The sequence below is a fragment of the Triturus cristatus genome, chromosome 9 (assembly GCF_964204655.1).
Source record: "Triturus cristatus chromosome 9, aTriCri1.1, whole genome shotgun sequence".
NCBI classification, from domain to species: Eukaryota; Metazoa; Chordata; class Amphibia; order Caudata; family Salamandridae; genus Triturus; species Triturus cristatus.
In genome coordinates this window covers 244,602,940-244,623,554 of record NC_140592.1, presented here as the reverse complement: position 1 = coordinate 244,623,554, position 20,615 = coordinate 244,602,940, and the positions used below count along the sequence as shown (strand labels likewise).

Sequence of the window (20,615 nt, the reverse complement as noted above, 5' to 3'; positions counted from 1 at the left end):
CCTTTCTGATGGAAGGAACACCCTTCAGATTTTTCCCACATCGCCACGCGAAATAACCGCATACCAATCAACACCTCATGTGCAGCTTGTGCCTTTCGCCAATCACGAAGCCAAATGTGACATGAATAAGCCATTTTGGTCCAAGAAAACTCCACAGGATTGAATGGCCTGTCGGTTGGAGATGTCTCGCAGAAGTGGAGATGACACTTCTGACATTTTCAGCAAGGAGCATGCCCAGGATGAAGAGGGGATTTTCTCTCCTGATGAAACCTCCAGCTCCAACGTGGAGGAGGATATGGAAATGCACAGCCTTCCATCTGGCCACTGCATGGGTACTTTTGCCCCAGTCCCTGCTCCAATGCCCAAGCAGGTCTCAAAACATTTGCACAGAGGTTGCCGGACCACCACTAACTACTGACCTTGGTCGGATGCGAAAAATAGTTTTGGACGCCCGCCATAAAGTTCAGCACGTAAATTGATACCAAGACAAAGCCTTCAGCATCGACCTCTTCAGACCGAGAGCGACCTTCGGGCTCGACCCAGCAACCGACCACGATGCAGAGCAAAAAACACATTTCCACACCTTAAGCCTAGGTAACGAAAATTACGGACCTGAAAGCCTCTATAAACACTCATTGACTTCCATGTCTCCACTCAAGCCAATTCTCGAAAAAATGGACATCCGCCAAAGGAAAATTAAAATACAAGAAGAAACTTATTTCTCCACCACCAAAGAGAAAAATGTCTTTCTAAGAGGCACTAGATAGCCCTATTCCTCAAAAAAAGGAAGATGAAAGATCAGGCCAGCAGTCCTACATACCAGCCTCCTCCTCCTCCTCCACCACCACCACCACCACCACCACCACCACCACCACCACCACCACCAACACCACCTCCACCTCCTCATCCTCCTCCTCCCACCACCATCACCACCACCTTCATCCCCTCCTACATCGCCACCACCTTACCCACTTGATACTCACCTCCAGGGTCACCAGATACAGACGATGGAGGGTTACAAGGTCCACTGGGGGATCCTGGCCCATGGGATGCATATGACACTGATCCTATTACCCACAATGATCCAGATCTATATCTGCGCATCCCTCCCCTCCAAATGATGCCACTTTTCAGAAAGTTATTGCTAGGGCAGCAACTTTCCATAGCGTTGAGCTGCACAAATAGTCCTTAGAACAGGACTTTTTGTTTGACACCCTCTCTTCCGCACACAGGGACACCCAGTATTTGCCCATGCTTCTGGGCCACACTTTTTTCAGCCAGTCTAGGAGTCCACTGCCACAGGCCGATGGGTACTAGCCATTATCCAACATGGCTATTCTCTTGAGCTCATTACCACACCATCCAACATCCTCTTGCGTTACCATAGTTCCCCACACCAGTTTACAAATGCGTCCCCTACCGCAATGTCTAGCTTGCCAGTGGTCTTAATCACATGGTCACCTCGAAGATCTAGTGTTGATAGACTGCTGCATTCACCGTTCCCTGCATTGGTGGAACACCAATAAGAGGGGCTGTCTTTTCTGGATGCTGTTCCTCACCTCACTCTTACCACAGATGCATTGGAGACGGGTTGGGGGACCATCTACAAGACCTCACAGTACAAGGTCTGTGGATGCCAAACATCAATCTCTACACATCAGCTACTTGGTGCTTGAGGCGATCTTCCTAGCACTAAAGGATTTCCTTCCTCACCTATCTCACAAGGTTGTCCTGGTCTAGATGGACAATATGACAGCCTTGTATTATCCACAAGGAGGGAGGCAAGGTCTTCTCAACTATCACACCTGTCTCAGACCATGTGGAACTGTGCTGTACAATCTAACAAAGGGGTCTATTCTCATGCGCAACATCACTGAGAGGAGGAGTCACTCAGTCTTGTGACTCGAAGGGCTTCTTCGAAGAAAAACAACTTGCAGATCTCTGGACCCAACACTGGATAGTAGAGTATGCAGAGCATGTGAATCCACACTACCACATGCCACAAACAGATGCTTACAGGGTAAGTAACATTATCCTTCTGGTGTATACTCTGCCTGCAGATTCCTCATTTCTTAAATACTCCCCCAGAAACCCAGACAGATCTGGAAACATTTTCTCCGCAGCTCTTCCCTGGCACCAAAAGTGACATCCCTGTGATGTTGCCAACCCCATAGAGCATCCCCACCATTGTGCTGGTTTCTTGTCCGTTTTTTCCACACTACAGGGGCAGAAAGATGAGATTAAAAATAGGTAAGATATGTTTGTGCAACAACAAAACATTTGTGATCACACCCATCCATCAGCAGTGAGGTGGAAGAAATCGGTAAGGAATCTGAAGGTACATAGTGTATGCAACAGGAATATTGTTACCAAAGGCAAGTCATTTTCCTTTTGATGGATACTTCTACCTGCAGATTCCTCACCTCTAGAATAGATTCCTAATCACTAATAACCTACAGGGGTCAAGGGTAATACCATTTACTCCTGTAGTAAGGATCAGGCAAAATGCCCATTAATCCTCACCCCCAATTCCAGGAAACTATACTCGGCATAGGTCACAAGTACTACCATAGCCAATGCAGATGCTGCGGATTTGGCTCTTGTTGAGTATGCCCTAATTCCCACCAGTTTATCTTTAGGGGCCAGGCCATAACCGATTTTAATGCACAACCTGCGCGAAAAGCTGGTCATGCTCGCGGAAGTCCTTTGTGCAGTCAATATAAAAACTTACCACTCTTCTTGGATCCAGCCTGTGCAACCTCCCCTCTTGCTTGGTAGGGTGAGGGCGGACAGAAAGAAGGTAGCATAACTAATTGACCCATATAGGGAATCACCCCCTTCAGAAGGAAAGCAGCTCTGGTTCTGAGCAATGTTATCAGAGTCGAAAGTGGTGAAGGGAGACTGAAGCTCAGCACTTGCAACTCACTGACATGCCTAGCAGAAGTGACAGCAACAAGAACAACCTTTTGATAGTTAAGAGTCATATTGAACTGTAAAGAGAATCAAACTAGGGCCAAATCAAAAAAGCAAGGGCCACATTTAAATCCAACCTTTCCCCTTCAAAAGGAATGAGAGGAAACCTACTGGTCAGACCGATTGCAAGGGCACGGAGAATGGTCGTGAGTGCTAGGCGAATCACCCGCAGTTCCTACAGATTTATGGGAAGCCTGCTCTGCTGGAGAACAAAGACCACTGATCTCCAGTTCCTTCAGACGAGTGCCTCACTCCGGAGTGGAGGCATCTGTCACAACCATGGTCCCAGCTGGAGGGAGATGAAAGGACATCCTTCTGGTAAGGTTCTCCTCCGCACTTCGGCACGCGAGCTATTCTGCAGTGTCCCCAGAAACCACAAGTCCACAAGGTCGCCCACTAGCTGGAACCACTGCCTGTGAAGGCACCTTTGAGGAGCACTCATGTGCCAGTGGGCATGTGTTATCAGGAGAATTCAAGAAGCAAGCAGGCCTAGCAAGTGAAGGACACACTAGAATCTGGTTCCTACCTAGAATTTGAGGGAGCCGTGCATGAATGTTTTGCACTCTCGTCTGGTGGAAAAGCTTGGCCCAAGGTGGTTTCCATTACTGCCCCTATGAACAGGAAGTGTTAAGAAGGCTCCAGGTAAGATTTGGTCACATTGATAGAGAAACCCAAGTCGCGAAGCAGGAAAGCCATCAACTGCAGATGTTACTGCACCGTCTCCAGAGACATGGCCTTTAAAAGCAAATAATCCAGGAAGGGCAAACCTGAAATCCCTAACATTCTGAGACGGTTTACTATAACCGCCCCTACCTTTGTGAAGACTTGCAGTGCTGATGTCTGCCCAAAAGGAAGGACTGCAAGTTGGTATTGAATCAAGCCCATTATAAATCACAGGTACTTCCTGAGAGACTTCAGAATCAGTATATGGACATACATGTTAGTCGAGTGCCACCATCCAGTCTACGAGATCGAGCACTAGCAGAACCTGTGCAAGAGACAGCACCTTGAACTTCTCTTTACAGAGAAAGATGTTAAAGGTCCAGAATCAGACAAAGACAGCTGACCTCCTTTGGAACTAGGAAATATTGGGTATAGGACCACTGAACCATATCACAGACCCACTAGCCACATTATTCTCACCTTCTACACACAAATGGACTTCGAAATCTGGCAGTCTACCAGCAGCTAATTTACCCCAAACCAGGAGAAGGCAATTTGGCAAGTAAGGGTGCAACAAGGAGAAATAAATGAAGTAGTAAACGAAAAGTTAAAGTCTGTTCAGTAGCCACAGAAACCTGTGACAGCAGGGGCTGAAATATAGCCTTTTCTACTTCTTAATATTCTGCTGACCAACAATGGTGATGCCTTTAAACCAGGGGTCTTCAAACTGGGTGCAGCCTACCTTGGGGGCCTCAAGTGATCCCAGGTTGACACCATGCCCTGGCCAAAAGAAGCATTATGCTGATAACAGTGCTTCGTTTTCAGCAGGAAAAAATGCCCCTTTGTGATGGGCCTTCATTAGCATCTTTTCTCATTTATATCCAGGCTGGGAGAAGGTGTTAAAAGAGAAGGGACTACAAATATTCTTCAAAACCGCCACCCCTATTTCTAATAATCACACTGTGGATACTTCTACAGTTAGTAAGGCCTGCCTGACCAGAATAGTATTTTTGGCAATTGTGTATTTGAGTGCAATTTTAAAACGGTAACAGAACTTAACTGCAATGTTTAAATATGTATATATTTAAACAGTGGCAATTTAATAGAATAATTGTGAAAAATGTTGGGGGGGGGAGGGCCCGGTGATGCTTTTTTCCCCCAGGGGGCGGGGGGGGGGGCAGCATTAAAAAGTTTATAGAATACTGCTTTAAACACTTAAATGCAATGCATCAAATAAGTGCTATGACAAAATTTGATACAGACAAAGATTAGAAAGAGTGAGCTGAACTTCAACAGCAGGACTTGTAGAATGTCCCACCAAAGTAGATACACAATGCTTCTTGGGTGCCTTGGCCGCAACTAACCAAGTGCTTCTTAATAAGCAGTTACAAGGATGGAACAGTGATGTGAACATACACACAATATGTTAACATATCCACAATTAATAAACAAACAATTAAAATAATTTGTTCAAAAGATGGAAAACTATGGAGGTTCTATAACACATGAAAATAGAATCCCCGACTACTGCACATTTCAATAAGAGGTTTTACTGTTGATGTTGTGCCAGAATTGCCATTAAGTAGCTTTCAAAACTTTAAAGGACATGTAAACACAACAAACATTTTGATTAAAGAAGGAAGCTTTGTTTCAGCAAAGATAATAACTCATTTCAAATAGGTTTTAAGCATGCACTCTTACCATCCACAGAATTGATCCTGTAGGCTGCTCTACTTGCTGTGATCCACTCCATCTAGATTTTACCGTTGCTAAACCAAAATCTCCTATTTTTACAGTGAGGCCTTCATGAAGGAATATATCTAAATGCCTTTTAAGGAAAGTTCTAGGAAAGCATTCAAGCTATTTTTTAATCAGCATTGACAGCATTTTTTATGAAACAAAAATCACATTTCAGAGAAGAAAATACACTTTCCTCTAACTTTAGAGTAAAGCGGATCATGTACTACCATGTTGAATCCCTTTCCTGGTGAGAGGCTATCTTGCATGAAATTTAAAAGGGCTTATTTGGAGGCCCAGTAATCTTATTTTGAGGTATGGTAGTCTTTTCTCTTTGTTACTCCTCATGGAGATCAGCCGCTCCAAAAGTTACGAAATTTGGCTCCAATAATCAAAGATACACAGAATTGCAAGAGGAAACTGCTAACAATAGATGGTAAGTTTGACCTTATGGTTACCCTGTCCATTGACATTCATATTCCTGACATCAATTTGTATGCAATGTGCATCTTGACTGGCTTCATGTTATAAACTACAATATAGAATACCTCGAACGAGGATTCAGAAACTAGTGAAGTAGAGGCTTAAAAGGTGCATCAGCATTATTATCACTTTTTTTCCAAGCAATAGTGGGTAAATAAATCCCTTGCCCTAAGCATCTCCTGCACCCCGTTTCCGATGTTAGTAGTTGAAGGAGCTTCATTCCACAATCCTTCAACTGGATGCAAAGTTAGGAGGCTTCTGCTGGGACTGGTGTTACGAACGATTTAAAAGGCTTGTTTGGTGGTAACTGTAGCAAAATTTGAAGCAGAAGAGCAAATTCCACCAGCATCCTCTTAAATTTAAATTGCACTTTATTGGTATAAATATAGCACAGACCTAGTTAAGAAGCAATGGAGCGCTGTACATTAGTTGGGTGGTGGGTTTGGGAGACGATCTACAAGATTGTGTACCTCAAGTGGGGATTACACAAATACATTTAACATCTATGTTACATTTCAAATGTTTTTGGCACAGGGAGATTCAGTGATTTGCACAGAACCACACAATGTTGAGTCAAGCACAGATGCCAGGAAGTGAAGTGATGGGTGATCTTGTTGAGCTACTTGGATGATATATTTACCCCCTGCTGTGCACTCCCCTGCCCCCTCCTCTTCTTCCCCCCGATGGAACATTAAAGTGATTATGCTGGGCCTCCTGTCGTGATCTCCTTCATACTTTCCCCTCCTTGTGCCAGCCGGGTGACTTCGAATTTTCTTTGAGGCACCAGTTGTTTTTCGTTTCGATATGACTATAGGCATGGGGTTGTTTTCCTCTTTGCATTGTCTGGATTACTATGTTTGCCATATAGGTACCTATAGCCAGGACTCCCGAATAATCACATTGTAATGGAGCAAAATGGAATTCATTCATATGTTTGTACTTCGATAATGACCATAGTAAAGGAAATCAGTCGCCACCAGTGCTCCACTGTTTATGTTGTACTAAGGTACTATTATGTGTTCTATATATATATGTGGCTTGGCTGCTCCTACGGTGCCAATGCGGTGACGTGAAACATTGTGATATATGAAGCGGGAATTCCTGCTCTTTATTTGTAGCTACATGACGAATTATCCAAATGCAAATAAAAACATGTTTAACAAATAAAAAAGCACAGATGCCAGGATTGGAATCTAGATCCCCAGGTGTCGAAGGTGTTAGCTCTACCCACCGGACCAGATCTCCTCCCAAATGGACCGCAAATGGTCTTTGAATTAGGGAGTGTCTGAAGTTCACATCATTTGTTTTTATGTATTTAGGTAAAACTTCTGAAAAATGACGCTCAATTATGTGAAATGTAAATCTGTCATTTTGCACTACAATTAACAGCGAAATTTGTCCATTTTTGGCACAAGGATGCAGTTCAACAAAAGTACCATGAACAACAGACGCTCAAGTTCTGTTGTTCCCATGCGTTTGCGGTACATTTTTACTGCCAATTGTGTGCTTGTCAGTAAATTGTTACAATGAATGGCCCATAATTACACAAAGTGATGTAATGGAGTAATTTCAGGAAATTAGCATAACATGAAATTCCAGAAATTAAGTAAATTATGCAGGCATCATGAAAAGTTCGCACAGGCCTACTTTAAATGTACTGAAAAGGTTGGAGTTTAGATGATTGTGTTTTTGAACACAGTTAAAAAACGGTGGATATAATATTCAGACTGAGCACACAGCTAGCTGCAGAACTGTAACTTTTTTGGGTTTGAATTCGAAAAAACGTAAATTAGAGTGGTTAGTGTAAGGCGTTACACAGTTTAAACTGAAATTAGTGTAGAAAACACAATGGCGGAATGTTTTCAGTCATTGTCAGAGAGGCAATGATACAAAAAAGATAGTCTTCGAGGTTGCAACTCCACAGAAATGGTTTGACATGACCAAGAGGAACTAAAAAGAATAGAAATATCTTCAATGATCCAGAAAGAAGTGTTATGTATTGTTTATCAACTCTAGCAAAGTGAACAAGGAGGTAGGCACTAGCTTCTACCACATCATCTGCCTCAAGCATGTAAAACAAATATAAATGCATTTGAGACACAAATTAGACAATTACATGTAAAAATGCAAAATAGACTCTAAAATAAACCAGGGGGTATAGAACGATTTCCCTTGCTCAGCAAAAATGTTGCTGCTCTGTAGAAAATGTTTATGCTAAACTCACATACGGTTTGAACTTACAAAGCTACAAAGTAATTGTCTGGTGGTTTTACTTCACTCCAAGATCCAAATGGGTCATGTCAGGCCTGATTTCCAACCTAATTGAAGCATAGCTTATTCATAACTGGCGTGGGAGCTCTCCACAAACCATAGCGGGTTCCATAGTTGCTCAATCTTTCTAAGACAAATTACCCTGACAACTAGACTGACAACATTATCTGACTACATTATTTCTGAAAACATGTGTCACAGATGCACCTGGAAAACAACAAAAGAAACCAAACACTTCACAGTTCTTTATACAAATACAGTTTAGTTAACCTAAATTCGAACTGTAAACATGTTCATGATGCGATATCGTTATTACAAATAAACTTTCCATGTACATCACTAAATCAAGTACAAAATCAAGTACAAATTAGCTTTCCTGGCAGATTAGGGGAAAAGTACCTTAAATAGTCTGAAGCAAATGTTTGGGGGAAGAAAAAGCTCTTGTAGATTGATTGAGCCCTCAGTATAGTGCCACACTGTCAACACTAGGTACGCCTTGTCAGGCGTAGTAAGCGCTATATAAATGCAAATTTAAAATAAGCCAAGAGGTTTGAGGCCATAAGTTGAATATGTTCAAGGAAGAAATTCAATTTTCATAGAATGTTGCCTGAATAAAAAGAGTTAGTTTATTAATTGTAGATTTACATTTTAAGGCAAAAGCATCCAACATCAGTCATCAGACTAAAAATATCCAACATCGGCCAACACATATTTTGCGACTTATTACATTTACATGTTGCTTCTTTAAGGCCACACAAATTATAAACTCACTATTGACGAGTCAAAATGTTTTAACAATTCAAAAAATATATCTTTATTACTTATCCAAAGGCATGATAACCTTAGGGTTTTCCTTTGACAGTCCCAGTTTATCAAGTTGCCAAGAGTTTGCCACATTAGCCACAGATTGCTCGACAAAGGTCTACTGAATGCAGTATGGATATACCTTCTGCCTACAGTTTGCTTCTGCCCTAATGTGTTGCTTACATCACTATTAGGAGACATCTACGGTACATTTAATCATTTCTGATTAGACTCTAGAATTCTTAGTTGATCAACAGTCATTGAGTAGCCCTGTTGAAGGTGGATTGTTATTCCACCGAAACATGCATTGATTTGATGTTTTTAACTGTCCATTTTTGTTGCCCACAAAAGCGGAACTACATTTGTGTCAGTTTCTACTTTAGTAGAACCTTGCTATGCAACAGAGGCATTGGCTTTAATTTATGATCGATTTATTAAACCTTTGGGATGGTTCTTGGTGACAGGTCATTCCTATATATTTTTGCCAATATATGTACGAACTGTATAAAATACAAGTAAAGCATTTTTGTATTGGTCATCTGTGATCAATTTATTACACTTCACATTACATTACTAGTATGATGACTGAGATTTAATTAGTTTGTACTGCGGTGTAATTAATTGATCTTGTGGAAATAGAAGAGTTATGGTATTACAGTGGGCAACAACGCCAGCAGAGACGCCCAAATGGATCTAGGCTGTGCACCATCTGCACTGGGGCCTCTAGAAAAATGTGCATATGGTCCTAAAGATACAAGATGTTAGAAAAGCAACAGTCGACTAGGAACAAAAAGAGCAAGGCACTCTTCCAATGGCAGAAATAAGTAAGTGGGTTATGATTAAACAAACATTACAGTGAAAAAAAGTAATGGTCTCCGGATTCTAAAACAGATGCCACAGCCAATCAGAAGTACTGCCTTTATACCCATTTGTACACTGAGGCTCTGTGCCTTAGACTAGTAAAATTCCCTTTAAACTAAGATACAGAGATACTGAGATTCAAACCTAGTCAAAGATGTTGACAGGTTTCTGAAAAGCCAAGTAACTGGGTCTGCTTGTGTATGTCAGCCAGCAGACTCTCCTAACTTTGCTGTGTTAGCTTAGGTACAGTACCTTGCAAAGCATACAGTGCTGTGGTGTGAATGTCTTCATTTTTCAATTAGAAAGACAGGGTACAATTATGGCAGAAGCTTAGATCACAGGTATTTATGCACTTCTTTTCTCATCAATAAACATAAATAGTCCCCAATATCTAAAAGTTTCTTTAGGAGGTCATTCAAGAGCTTGGAAGCCTGAACTGGCAAGGCACAATTACTTTCTGTAGAATGAAGAAATGAGCTTGAAAAAAATCGACCATGCTGAAAGTGGTCTTTATGCATAAGACATAGAGCCTTGAAATAAATATCTGCATGCCAGGAGGAGGTGAGATGCGAAATAACAGCGGACAAGCCTTTCACATCCTAAAAGTGTTGACATCATGACAATGGGCCCGTGCACTGCAAAAAGATGATATGGCAAAGCCATAAGTATTTCACTTGAAAAAGCATGTCGTTACAGCGTCCCCAGCTTACGGGTAGCATACCTGAAGGACTGGATAGGGGGAACTACAGAGAGTGTGGCCCTTAAATTGCAAACGCTGAGGAGTCAGGGTTCTTGACTGCTAAAGGATGAAATTTGATTCACCCGCAGATCACTTTTAAATATTAAGTCTTGGTTGTGGCACCCTAGTGGGAGCGACCGAGAAATAATCAGTATGCAGCAAACTACCAGTGTGATGATGGGATGGATAAAAACTGATTTAGTTTAAATTGGGTACAATTGTAAATCTTACTGGTAGGACTAGACGCATTAAGGAATAACCCATATTCTTCACTGAGAGCGAGGTGGTGTCCTGGCTGCCTTAAAATTACATTGCAACTCTGGCATTTTATTGAACTCTACATTTTAAGGTTTGCGTGTTTTAACATTCAGGGGCCAATTCCGACGTCGGATGGACTCAGGTCGGTCCGACATCGGTCAGGAGCCGTAACCGACGGACCTGCTGTCGTCGGTTACGGCCCTGCAAGTACGATGCGACGAACAGGGTTCGGTCGCACTCGTATACTTCACAATGCAAGCATGCATTCCGAGCAGAATGCATGCTTGCATTGTGAAAAGCAGGGGTGCAGTTCATCCCTGCACCCTGTGGCCGGAACCCCAAGGTGCCTGCCACTGGGTGCAGGGATCAACAGAGGGGCACCATAGGTGCCCCCAGGCCACCATTCGGCAGCCACGCACCCATGGGGGGGCCCTACTGGGGGCCCCCAAAGAGAGCTTCCGACTGCCTTTTCGTGCCGGAAAGACTGGCATGAAAAGGCAGTGAAAAACTGCCATTGTACTCCCTCGGTCGTAAAGAGGAGTACTGAGGGATTTCCGGACGGCGGACGGGCTCTCCGAGCCTGTAGTCAGCCATCGGGAAATCCGAGTCGGATTCCTTTCCGACCGAGCCCATCGGAATGGCTCGGTCAGAAAGGAATCCGGCTGACACGTTTCAATTTGGTCGGAAGGGCTCCGACCATCGTTTGGAGCCCTTCTGGCCGAAATCGGAATCGGGCAGTAGACTGCAACACCTTCCAGACCTATTTTCTGCACAAGGTCGCGGACATCCTAGCTGCGATAGAGAGCACCCCGACTCAGCAGGCCCCCCTAGACCAGCACCCCACGCCCCTTACGACGACTAACCAGCTCCCCTCTTTCCCCAATTTAGACCCAGACTCCTTGTCAGCCCTGATGAGCCATATCAATTCAGGCTCACCAGCAGACCCCTGTCCTCCAAGGGTTTTTCGCATGGCCCTCCCAGGTCTTGAAAGACAGATCTTCGCCCTACTTAATCACTCCCTAGAGACAGGCAACCTTCCCTCCGGCCTGAAGGAAGCCAGGGTCACCCCCCTGTTGAAAAAACCTGGGGCTGATGTTACCGCTCTTAAAAACTACAGACCAATTTCCAAGCTCCCCTTCCTTGCGAAAGTCTTAGAGCAGCACACCCTAAAAACACTCGTGGCCTTCCTGGAGGTAAACCAACTACTCCATGGGCGGCAGACGGGCTTCAGGCCCCACCACAGCACACAGCTGGTATTGCTATCGGTACTTGACGAGCTCAGAGTCACGGCCGACAATAAGAAACCGTGCGCCCTGGTGCTGTTAGACCTGTCGGCAGCATTCGACACAGTAAATCATGCACAGCTTCTAGCCCGCATTTCCGAGCTGGGCATCTGCGGGGTGGCCTACCAGTGGCTTGAATCCTTTCTTTCCGGGCGGTCGCAGAGGGTTCAGCTTGGGAAGCAGGTGTCTGACATGTGTGGCGTCCCTCAGGGCTCAGCACTGTCCCCGCTCTTCTTCAACATTTACCTCCAGCCGCTAATAGCTGCCTTGGCGCGCATGGTCTGCCAAGTTTTTAACTAAGCGGACGACACGCACGTCATCCTCCAGGTCGACAACTCCCATCATACAACCATAATTGGTTCAAAATATTCTTAGATACACCGTGAACTGGATGACAACCAACTCTCTGAAGGTCAACCCAGACAAAACTGAGGTCCTAGTCATCCCCTGGTAGACAAACCCCTGGAGTGACTGTTTCTGGCCCCAAGAGCTTGGCACAACCCCTACGCCAGTCACAACCGTAAAAAGCTTAGGCATCAAGATAGATGCAGACCTCTCTATGTCCAACCAAGTTGTGTCCGTGACTGGTACATGCACTGGCCTGCAGATACTTGGCAGTTCGGGCTGGACTGTTCTCATGAGGCACAGGGTCAGACTGATTTGCATATGGCCATGTCCAAACTGGGGTGGTGGAGTGAGCTAAAGAATGATGATGGATTAAACCCAGATCAGTTGACTGGGGGTGAGTGTATGATTTGCTCAAACGTTCCGTCCATCATCCTCTTTGGTATCGCTTTGTTCGCCCTAAGTTGGCAGGGTATGCCCAGACGTGGGCCCCCTGCTCACTTTGCCACTGGATTCAAGATAACCTGGCTGATGAGGGCTATGAACCCGAAACCGGTCCCAGGATGCTTGTTTCCGGTCCAGGGAAGACATGGCTTGGCAGTTCGGGCTGGACTGTTCCCATGACGCACAGGGTCAGACTGATTTGCATATGGCCATGTCCGAACTGGGGTGGTGGAGTGAGCTAAAGAGTGATGATGGATTAAACCCAGATCGGTTGACTGGGGGTGAGTGTTTGATTTGCTCAAACGTTCCGTCCATCATCCCCTTTGCTACCGTTTTCCCCTTCTTTCGACGGCAGCTCTACAGATGATAGCATCAGCCACCATCCTGTCCAGGTTAGATTACGGGAACGCCCTATATATCGGCCTACCGGAAAAACTAACCAACAAATTACAGGTGACCATGAATGATGCAGCTAGGCTGATCTTCAGGCTCCCCAGAAGGGCACATGCGACCCCTCTCTTGCACAAGCTTCACTGGCTCCCCATCAAGCAGAGGGTCAAATTCAAGGGCCTTTGTATTGCCCACAAAGCAATCTACGTCCATGCCCTGACCTACATCAAAGAGCGTCTTCAAAACTATGTGCCAGGCCATAAACTCCGGTCTGCCAAGAGCTGCCTGCGGGCAGTTTCCCGGTTTAATACAATATCCAAGGGAGGCAGAGCCCTCTCTGTCCTGCTCAAGCAACTCTGGAATAAACTACCCGATGGCCTCCGTAAGGAATGCGCTCTCCTCCCTTTCAAGAAACGCCTTAAAACGATCCTGTTCAGGGAGGCGTTAGACTCCATCTAATCATCTATTACGCATGTTCCTGGGGACTGTATTGGGTATTGGACCCCTCTCTCAAAGCGCTAAGAGACCTGATGGTGATTATGCGCTAAAGAAGCAGCAGTTAACATAACATAACATAAACTACGGTTTTGTCATGATACTTCACTCTGTGGTACATAAAATAAATAATCTTCCGGAGGTGACGCGCTCGGTGTTGCTGGCCTGGCGGGCAGCAATGCGACACACCAACTGGACACACACACTGACCCAATATACACCCTTGTGGCACGGGACCTGGCTCAGGGAAGTGACCGGGCTTCGGGGCTTCGAAGCATGGGACCTCATAGGCATCAAGCAGCTTTGGGACGTTTGGGTGGGGGATCATATGTGCTCCTTCGAAGATCTCCAAACCAGGTACTCACTCCACCACTTGCAATTCTTTCGCTACCTCCAGCTACGACACGCCCTACGCTCACACCTCACAACAGGCACGCGGTTGCCAGATCATAGCCCGCCTGAAGCCCAGATTATGCCTGGGGACCTGGGGAAAGGTGGCATTTCCCGCATTTACCGTACACTGATTAACAATACCCCGACTTCCTTGGACCGACTGCGGACGCAATGGGAAGACTGGGTGGGCCCCTTGGAGGAAGAAGACTGGAGTGATGCCCTTATGGCCCCTAGAACGGTCACCCCCTCAGCTAGGCTGCGCTTGGTGCAGCTCTATTATCTGCATGCCGCATATCTCACCCCTGTACGCCTTCATCGCGCAGGGCTTACTCCGTCCTCAGCCTGTACCAGGTGTGGATATGACCCCGCTGACTTCCTCCACATGGTTTGGGCCTGTCCACTCATGGCGGGATTTTGGACGGGCATCGAAGAAGAACTCTCTGAGGTTCTAGGGTGGGGGGTTCCACAAGACCCTAAGCACACAATCCTGGGCCTCACTGATGGGCTGGACGGGTCACACAACGAAAAACTGTTCTTTACTACAGCTATGGTGGTAGCTAAAAGAGACATTGCGGCCTCCTGGAAATGCCCTGAACCCCCAAGTGTGGGGCGTTGGCGGAATTGGGTGGACTGGTGCGCCACACAGGAGAAAGTTATGTATGCAGCACGTGGTTGCCCCAAGAAATACAGCAGAATCTGGGGAAATGGTTGGGGGGGGATTTAACTGTGAGGGGTTTGACTGTTTCCATCTCATTTTTGCCTTATTAATGTCTGTACGTTGGGTATCGAGAAATTGTGATTGTAATCCTCGATTATTGCAATACGGTGCGGATTGGCTGGTGCATTCCTTTTGTAAAATGAATAAAAATGTATCCAAAAAAAAAAAATCTTCTTTGAAAAGGTTTTCTTTTGAGAAACGTACTTTATTTGAATGCACATTTAGAACCAGCTGTGACTATCAGACAATATTCAGATCTATTGTACATTGCCATGGCATCTTTAGCTGGGTGTTGTGACATCCATGTTCTCACTATCTCCAAGTCAGCCAACAAACTGTTGCCTTTCATGAAAAACTATGAAAAAGTTTCTATGAACACTAGACAATATAACTTAATGAATATCAGTCATTACTTTACATACTATTACATTGGAAGTCCTTACATCGTCAGTGATTTTACATTAGAAGTGGTTTTACTTTGCATTATTGAAGGCAAGAATTTATTTATTGATATATGCTTGTTTTAAAATTATTTTAAACTAATTTTTAACTAAATTGTTTTTTAAAATATTGTATTAATCAAGTTATGTAATACTTTTTTCCTTAAAATATAAATGTACACTTATTTTATGTTTATGTATGCGTGTCTGTTGTTTTGGGGAGTAACCCTCCACCACCCTTTTCTCTTTTTAATATTTGTATTCTCTTATACTGGGGTGGGGGGGGACACCCCCCTCCTATATATACATACACACATACACATAATTAATGCACACGCTGCCTGTACATAAAAACGTATATACTTTTGTGTTTAAATTAAAAAGTACATTATACCTTATATATTTTTTAATATGTTTAAACGTGTATATATGCAATATATTTTTTTTATTATCTTGAACATTTACCATAACATTAAATTAAAAACCTTTAATTTAATATCAATTACTTTTACTGATTAGAAAATTAAGACGTTAATTATGTAATTACTTATCTTCAACATTAATTTGTAAATTAAATACTCTTTTAGCATTACATTTATTCAATGTTAACTACTGTTTAACCTAGCCTGTGCGCTTAAGTTCTCAAAAGATCCCTCTGAACCAGTTTTGATCCCAAGTGGAATTTTATTAAGTACTTATTACCAATATTAGGCAAGCTTTGATGATTCAAAAAGGTGATCTACACAAACTAGGCATTTACTACATATTTCAAAGGGTTTCTAGGAACTATTCTAGTGTTACTCAAACACAAAACTCCCAATACTACAGAACCTTCAAATGTTTCAGATCATTACCGTCAAGAGAGCATGTCTGCCTTAAATGTGTTCCTTAAAATTATTAGCCACATTCTTGCATTGTACTGTGCAGAAAGCATTACAAGAGTTTACAAATGGAATCTAGAGAAGGTTTCTTCTTAAAATATTTTAATGCTGACATCCACATAAGATGTAGGAGACCATTGCACATCTTTTGTTTTACTCAATACATTATCAATTTCGAGATCTAACAAAAACAAAGATAGGCTTTGAAAAGGTAAATGGATCAGCTTTTTTTATTTTAGCATCCATTTGATTTTTGTTCGGTGGGAGTTGTGGTTTTGTTTTAGATTTTGGTCACTATGTCAGGCCAGCTCCATTCCCTTCCGTCTTTCAGTAGCAGCTGCATGCAAACAAATCATTTTCTTCATATTGTTGAGGCCTGGTGCACAAGAACACTATCCTCCTTGTCACAAAGTGTTAAGCATCACTCTTTATGGCATATTTTAAAATGGCAAGCGCTAGGTGGAGAATGAACAGAGGTAAAGAACTGTTGGACGAGTTACTTACCTTCGGTAACGATTTATCTGGTAGAGACACAGTCTAGCCGCAGATTCCTTAACTTAGAATATCCCCAGGCGTCAGACTGGATCCAGAAAACATTCCGCAGCAGCACCTCTGCGCACCGGGGACGGCACCACACGGCTCCACCCTGACGTCGTCCAAAGATGTGACGTCAGCGGAGCCATATATGCACCTCCCGGCGCGCTGACGTCAGTTTTCGATGGAGAAACTGTGCCGCGTCACAACACGGAGCCATCAGCAAAAACTGTGAGAGTATGGGAACATTGTGCGAAAAAGAAAAGCAAGAGAAGGGTGAAAAAACAGCACCATAAAGTACAGTGCTAGGCACTGTATACTGAAAAATAGTGAAGGGTAAGAGGAGAGCACCATTCTGAGAAGCAAACCTGCAAAAGCGGAGGCTAAACCCTCCCCGGAGGCAGAAAAAGATGTGAAAAAACAACATGAAAGACGACAGAAAGTCTGCAACCATAATATATAACCGTGAAGGGCAACAAGTCCGGAACACAGGAGCACTGACAATCCACCACAAGTCAGTACCAGAAAGGGACGTCTCAGTCTATAAGAGACTTATAGACTGAGGCAGAGCCAATCGACTTCAAACCAATGGAGGGGAGGTAAGAGACCCAAAGGCCAATTGAGAAGGGTAAGGGGGGGAAACATGAGCAGACATCACACTGGACGACCCAGGGCGCAGGGATGTAAAAGGACACATGAGCATACCACCCAATCACAAGAATGGGTGGAGCAGAGCAAGCAAAACAGAATGAAGCATCCCATCTAGGTGTGAAGTGAAAAATGTCACCCCGCAGGAAGACAAAGCCACCCGGAGGGAGGCGAATGTGCGAAACCCAACCTGAAAAGCTCCTCGCAGAACGGGGAGGATGGGCGGGCGTTAAGGAATCTGTGGCTAGACTGTGTCTCTACCAGATACATCGTTACTGAAGGTAAGTAACTTGTCCATCTGCTAGAGACATCTAGCCGCAGATTCCTTAACTTAGAATAGATACCAAAGCCATACCCGTAGAGGAGGCGGGTCTTCGACTGAACCCCACCAAGTTCCAGAAAGAACTTAGCCGTCAACAAGGTGACGAAACACAGTGGGGACAGCAATGCCAGCGCAGCCAACACTAGACCACGAAGCTCTGAAAATAGCGGAAAACAATGGGAGGCAAAGGCACCACAAGCCATCAAGAACAGCTCGAAAACCCTTGTGTGCATACTGAGTGGAGAGAAAGAAGGCACAGAGCCAGAAATGCCGGTGCGAAAGTAAGAGGGTCCGATGGATCCGCAGGATCCAATGTGCCGACAGGAAGCAAGATCCAGAGAGAGGACAAAACAGTCTGACAAAGTTAACGCATACTGGAAGAGTATGCACCACAGTCGAAAAAAGACTGTGGAACCTGCACCAGGTAAGATACGTGGGGCAGCATTGGTAGGATGCCAACCCATGGCCAGAGAGTGCCGACATTACCAGAAACACAAGACACTCCAGTACGCAGTCGCTCCTTCACAAGACATGTGAGAGGGCAGATGATAACAAACAGAAGCACCCAGAACAGAACCACAGTAAGACTGGCATTCATGTGGAAAACAGGGATACTCATAAGCATACAGTGCGGACGGCAGAACCACACCCAGGATAGGGAAATCCCCCTGTAGGGTAGCGTGAGCAGCCCAGATGGGAAGGACGCGTCACCAGGTAGGCAACTGACAAAATGTGCCATTCGGCAAGCCTGATACACACAGAAGAGCTTGTCCCAAGAGCAGACCGGTGCGAAGACCACAGACACCGCATCAAGGAGCGATGCCTGCGCGACCCTGCTGCGGGAAGAGCAGAGAACAGACATACATTGAAAGGGGTTGTGTGCATAAAACAAGCGCCATAAATACCAACAATAAATGTCGAAGTATAGTTGGACAAGACAATGTCCAGATCCGCATGCAACAGTAGCTACCCGTCTGGGACGAACCAATGTTCCCCGCAGCATAGATAATTAGACGGAGCAGGTCATGAAAGTGGAAACAGGCAGGACCAACGCATTGGCCTAAGCACGCACCCCAAAAGCGATCATCCATGTAGAGAACACTACGCCCTGAGAGCATGACAGAAGGAACCCAAAGCAGAAGCATGGAAATACCTGTGCGGGAAAACAGCAGAGAAGTAGGGCAAAAAACTCCTGAATGGGTAGTGCCTAGGAAAGAGGGCACAAAGGATACAGCACAGACGTACATGGCGAAGACGCCACCGTCTATAGACAAAGTCATACAGAAGCATTACCCATCCCAAAGAATGGAGGGTAGACCAGTCACCGCAGAAGCGAAGAAGAACGGAGGCGCCCCATGACAGCGAACATACGACGAGACGCCCACAGTATACGCAAACACTGAGAAGCATGTTGCACAGCTGCTTTGCCTTGGCGCTAGATGATAGCACAACGGCAGTCATTGAGGAACTGCCGGAGCGGAACAGAACAAGGAAGAGCACAGCGATGCTGAATTACACCCCTGGGAATGGCAGGTGAGGCAGAGACCTCATGGTGGAGAACAGATACCGACGCTAGGAAGTAATGCAGAAAACCGTAGACCCCAACCCTACCGGAAAGAACAATATAGCAACGCAAACCTGTAAGTCGCATACACTAAGCCGCAGAAGAATCTCTGTGAGAAAGACTCCACAGGAGCGTACGAAGACTTCCCTGCAGAAAGGCAGCTACATAATAGCCACATAGGGTAAGTCTTAAGCCCTGCAAGGGGGCTCCTCTTGGGATAAGGTCGCCATCAGAGGACTGAAAAGAAGGCAGAACCAGCCGACCGGCTGTACTGAACAAAGTCAAAAAGGGCGGAACAACCGCCTAGACTATCTGGGTACTACGTTATGAACCCAGGGCTCAATATAAACAAGGCAACGTCGCCTATGCACAAGAAAAAGATACCACAAGGCAGGGAACTAGGTCGCAAGGGCCAGAAAGTCACGGGAGACCAGACATGAGGCAGGAGACCACTGAATCAGCGTGGCAGTCAAAAACGTCCATGCCATTGAATGGCAGATCCCGAAGAGCGTCCCAAACATTATCTGGGAAACGACTGTCGCGCTGCCATGCATGGCGGTGCAAAGCAACCGACCGGGCCAGTGCCCTTCCCTCAGAGTCAGTTGCGTCAAGGGCTGATTGAAGGGAAAATTGTGCCATTCCCCTGCCATCGAGAAGAAGGCAATGTAAGTCAGTCCGGGGCCCTTCTGGGAGAGAAGGAAGAAGTAGCTCAACTAAGTCCCAAAGGGCAAAGGAAGCACATGCGAACACGCAAGACGTGTTTAAGTCACGGATGCCCGTACTGGAAGAGGCAAAAATGTCTGCAGCCACCGAGACTCCCTAGTGGGAGGTAACAACGGTAGAGTGGAAGAAGGATGCAAGTCAAAAGCCGCCTGTACAACCAGACCCTGAGCTCTAGGGTGAAGGGACAGGCAGAGAGGATCGTCCGGGGCTGGACGATGCCCGCGAGCAATGGCCCGATCAACAGGGTCACCAGAGGAGGGCCGTGCCAAGGTACCAAGCAGTATGTCAAACATAGACTCAGCAAGGGGCAGCAAAGGCTCCACCTCAACAGGCTCCATGTGGAGGAGACCCAGTAAAGAATCAGAGGGCAGGGAAACCACAGGGGGCTGAAAGCGAAGAATATCTCCAGCCCTGCGATTAGCCCTCACAAAAGCCGCATTAGCCTCAGTCGCCATTCTGGGGGGCGACAACAAAATGTTGGTAGGAGACGGTTGGAGACTAACTCGTCCACTAGAGAGTAAAAGTGGAGGAGCCTGAGGTTGAACCGAAGGCCACGGAATGCTAGGTACCTGCACCAAGGGGCACCTAAACGACCTCAGGCATGGGGAGTCCAGAGGGACTTCAACCTCCTGTAACAAAGGAGCCG

General features: G+C 45.3%; 1 protein-coding gene across 4 annotated transcripts in view; it reads right to left on the bottom strand.

The window, feature by feature from the left end:
* The window catches only part of RAF1 (Raf-1 proto-oncogene, serine/threonine kinase), a 355,710-nt gene that overhangs the window by 23,145 nt on the left and 311,950 nt on the right, over positions 1–20,615 (bottom strand). For all 4 annotated transcript variants that reach the window (XM_085624854.1, XM_085624856.1, XM_085624852.1 and 1 more), the window contains one exon: positions 5,338–5,456. In XM_085624854.1, the coding sequence (XP_085480980.1) occupies positions 5,338–5,456 (119 nt within the window). The remainder of the gene's footprint in view (positions 1–5,337; positions 5,457–20,615) is intronic.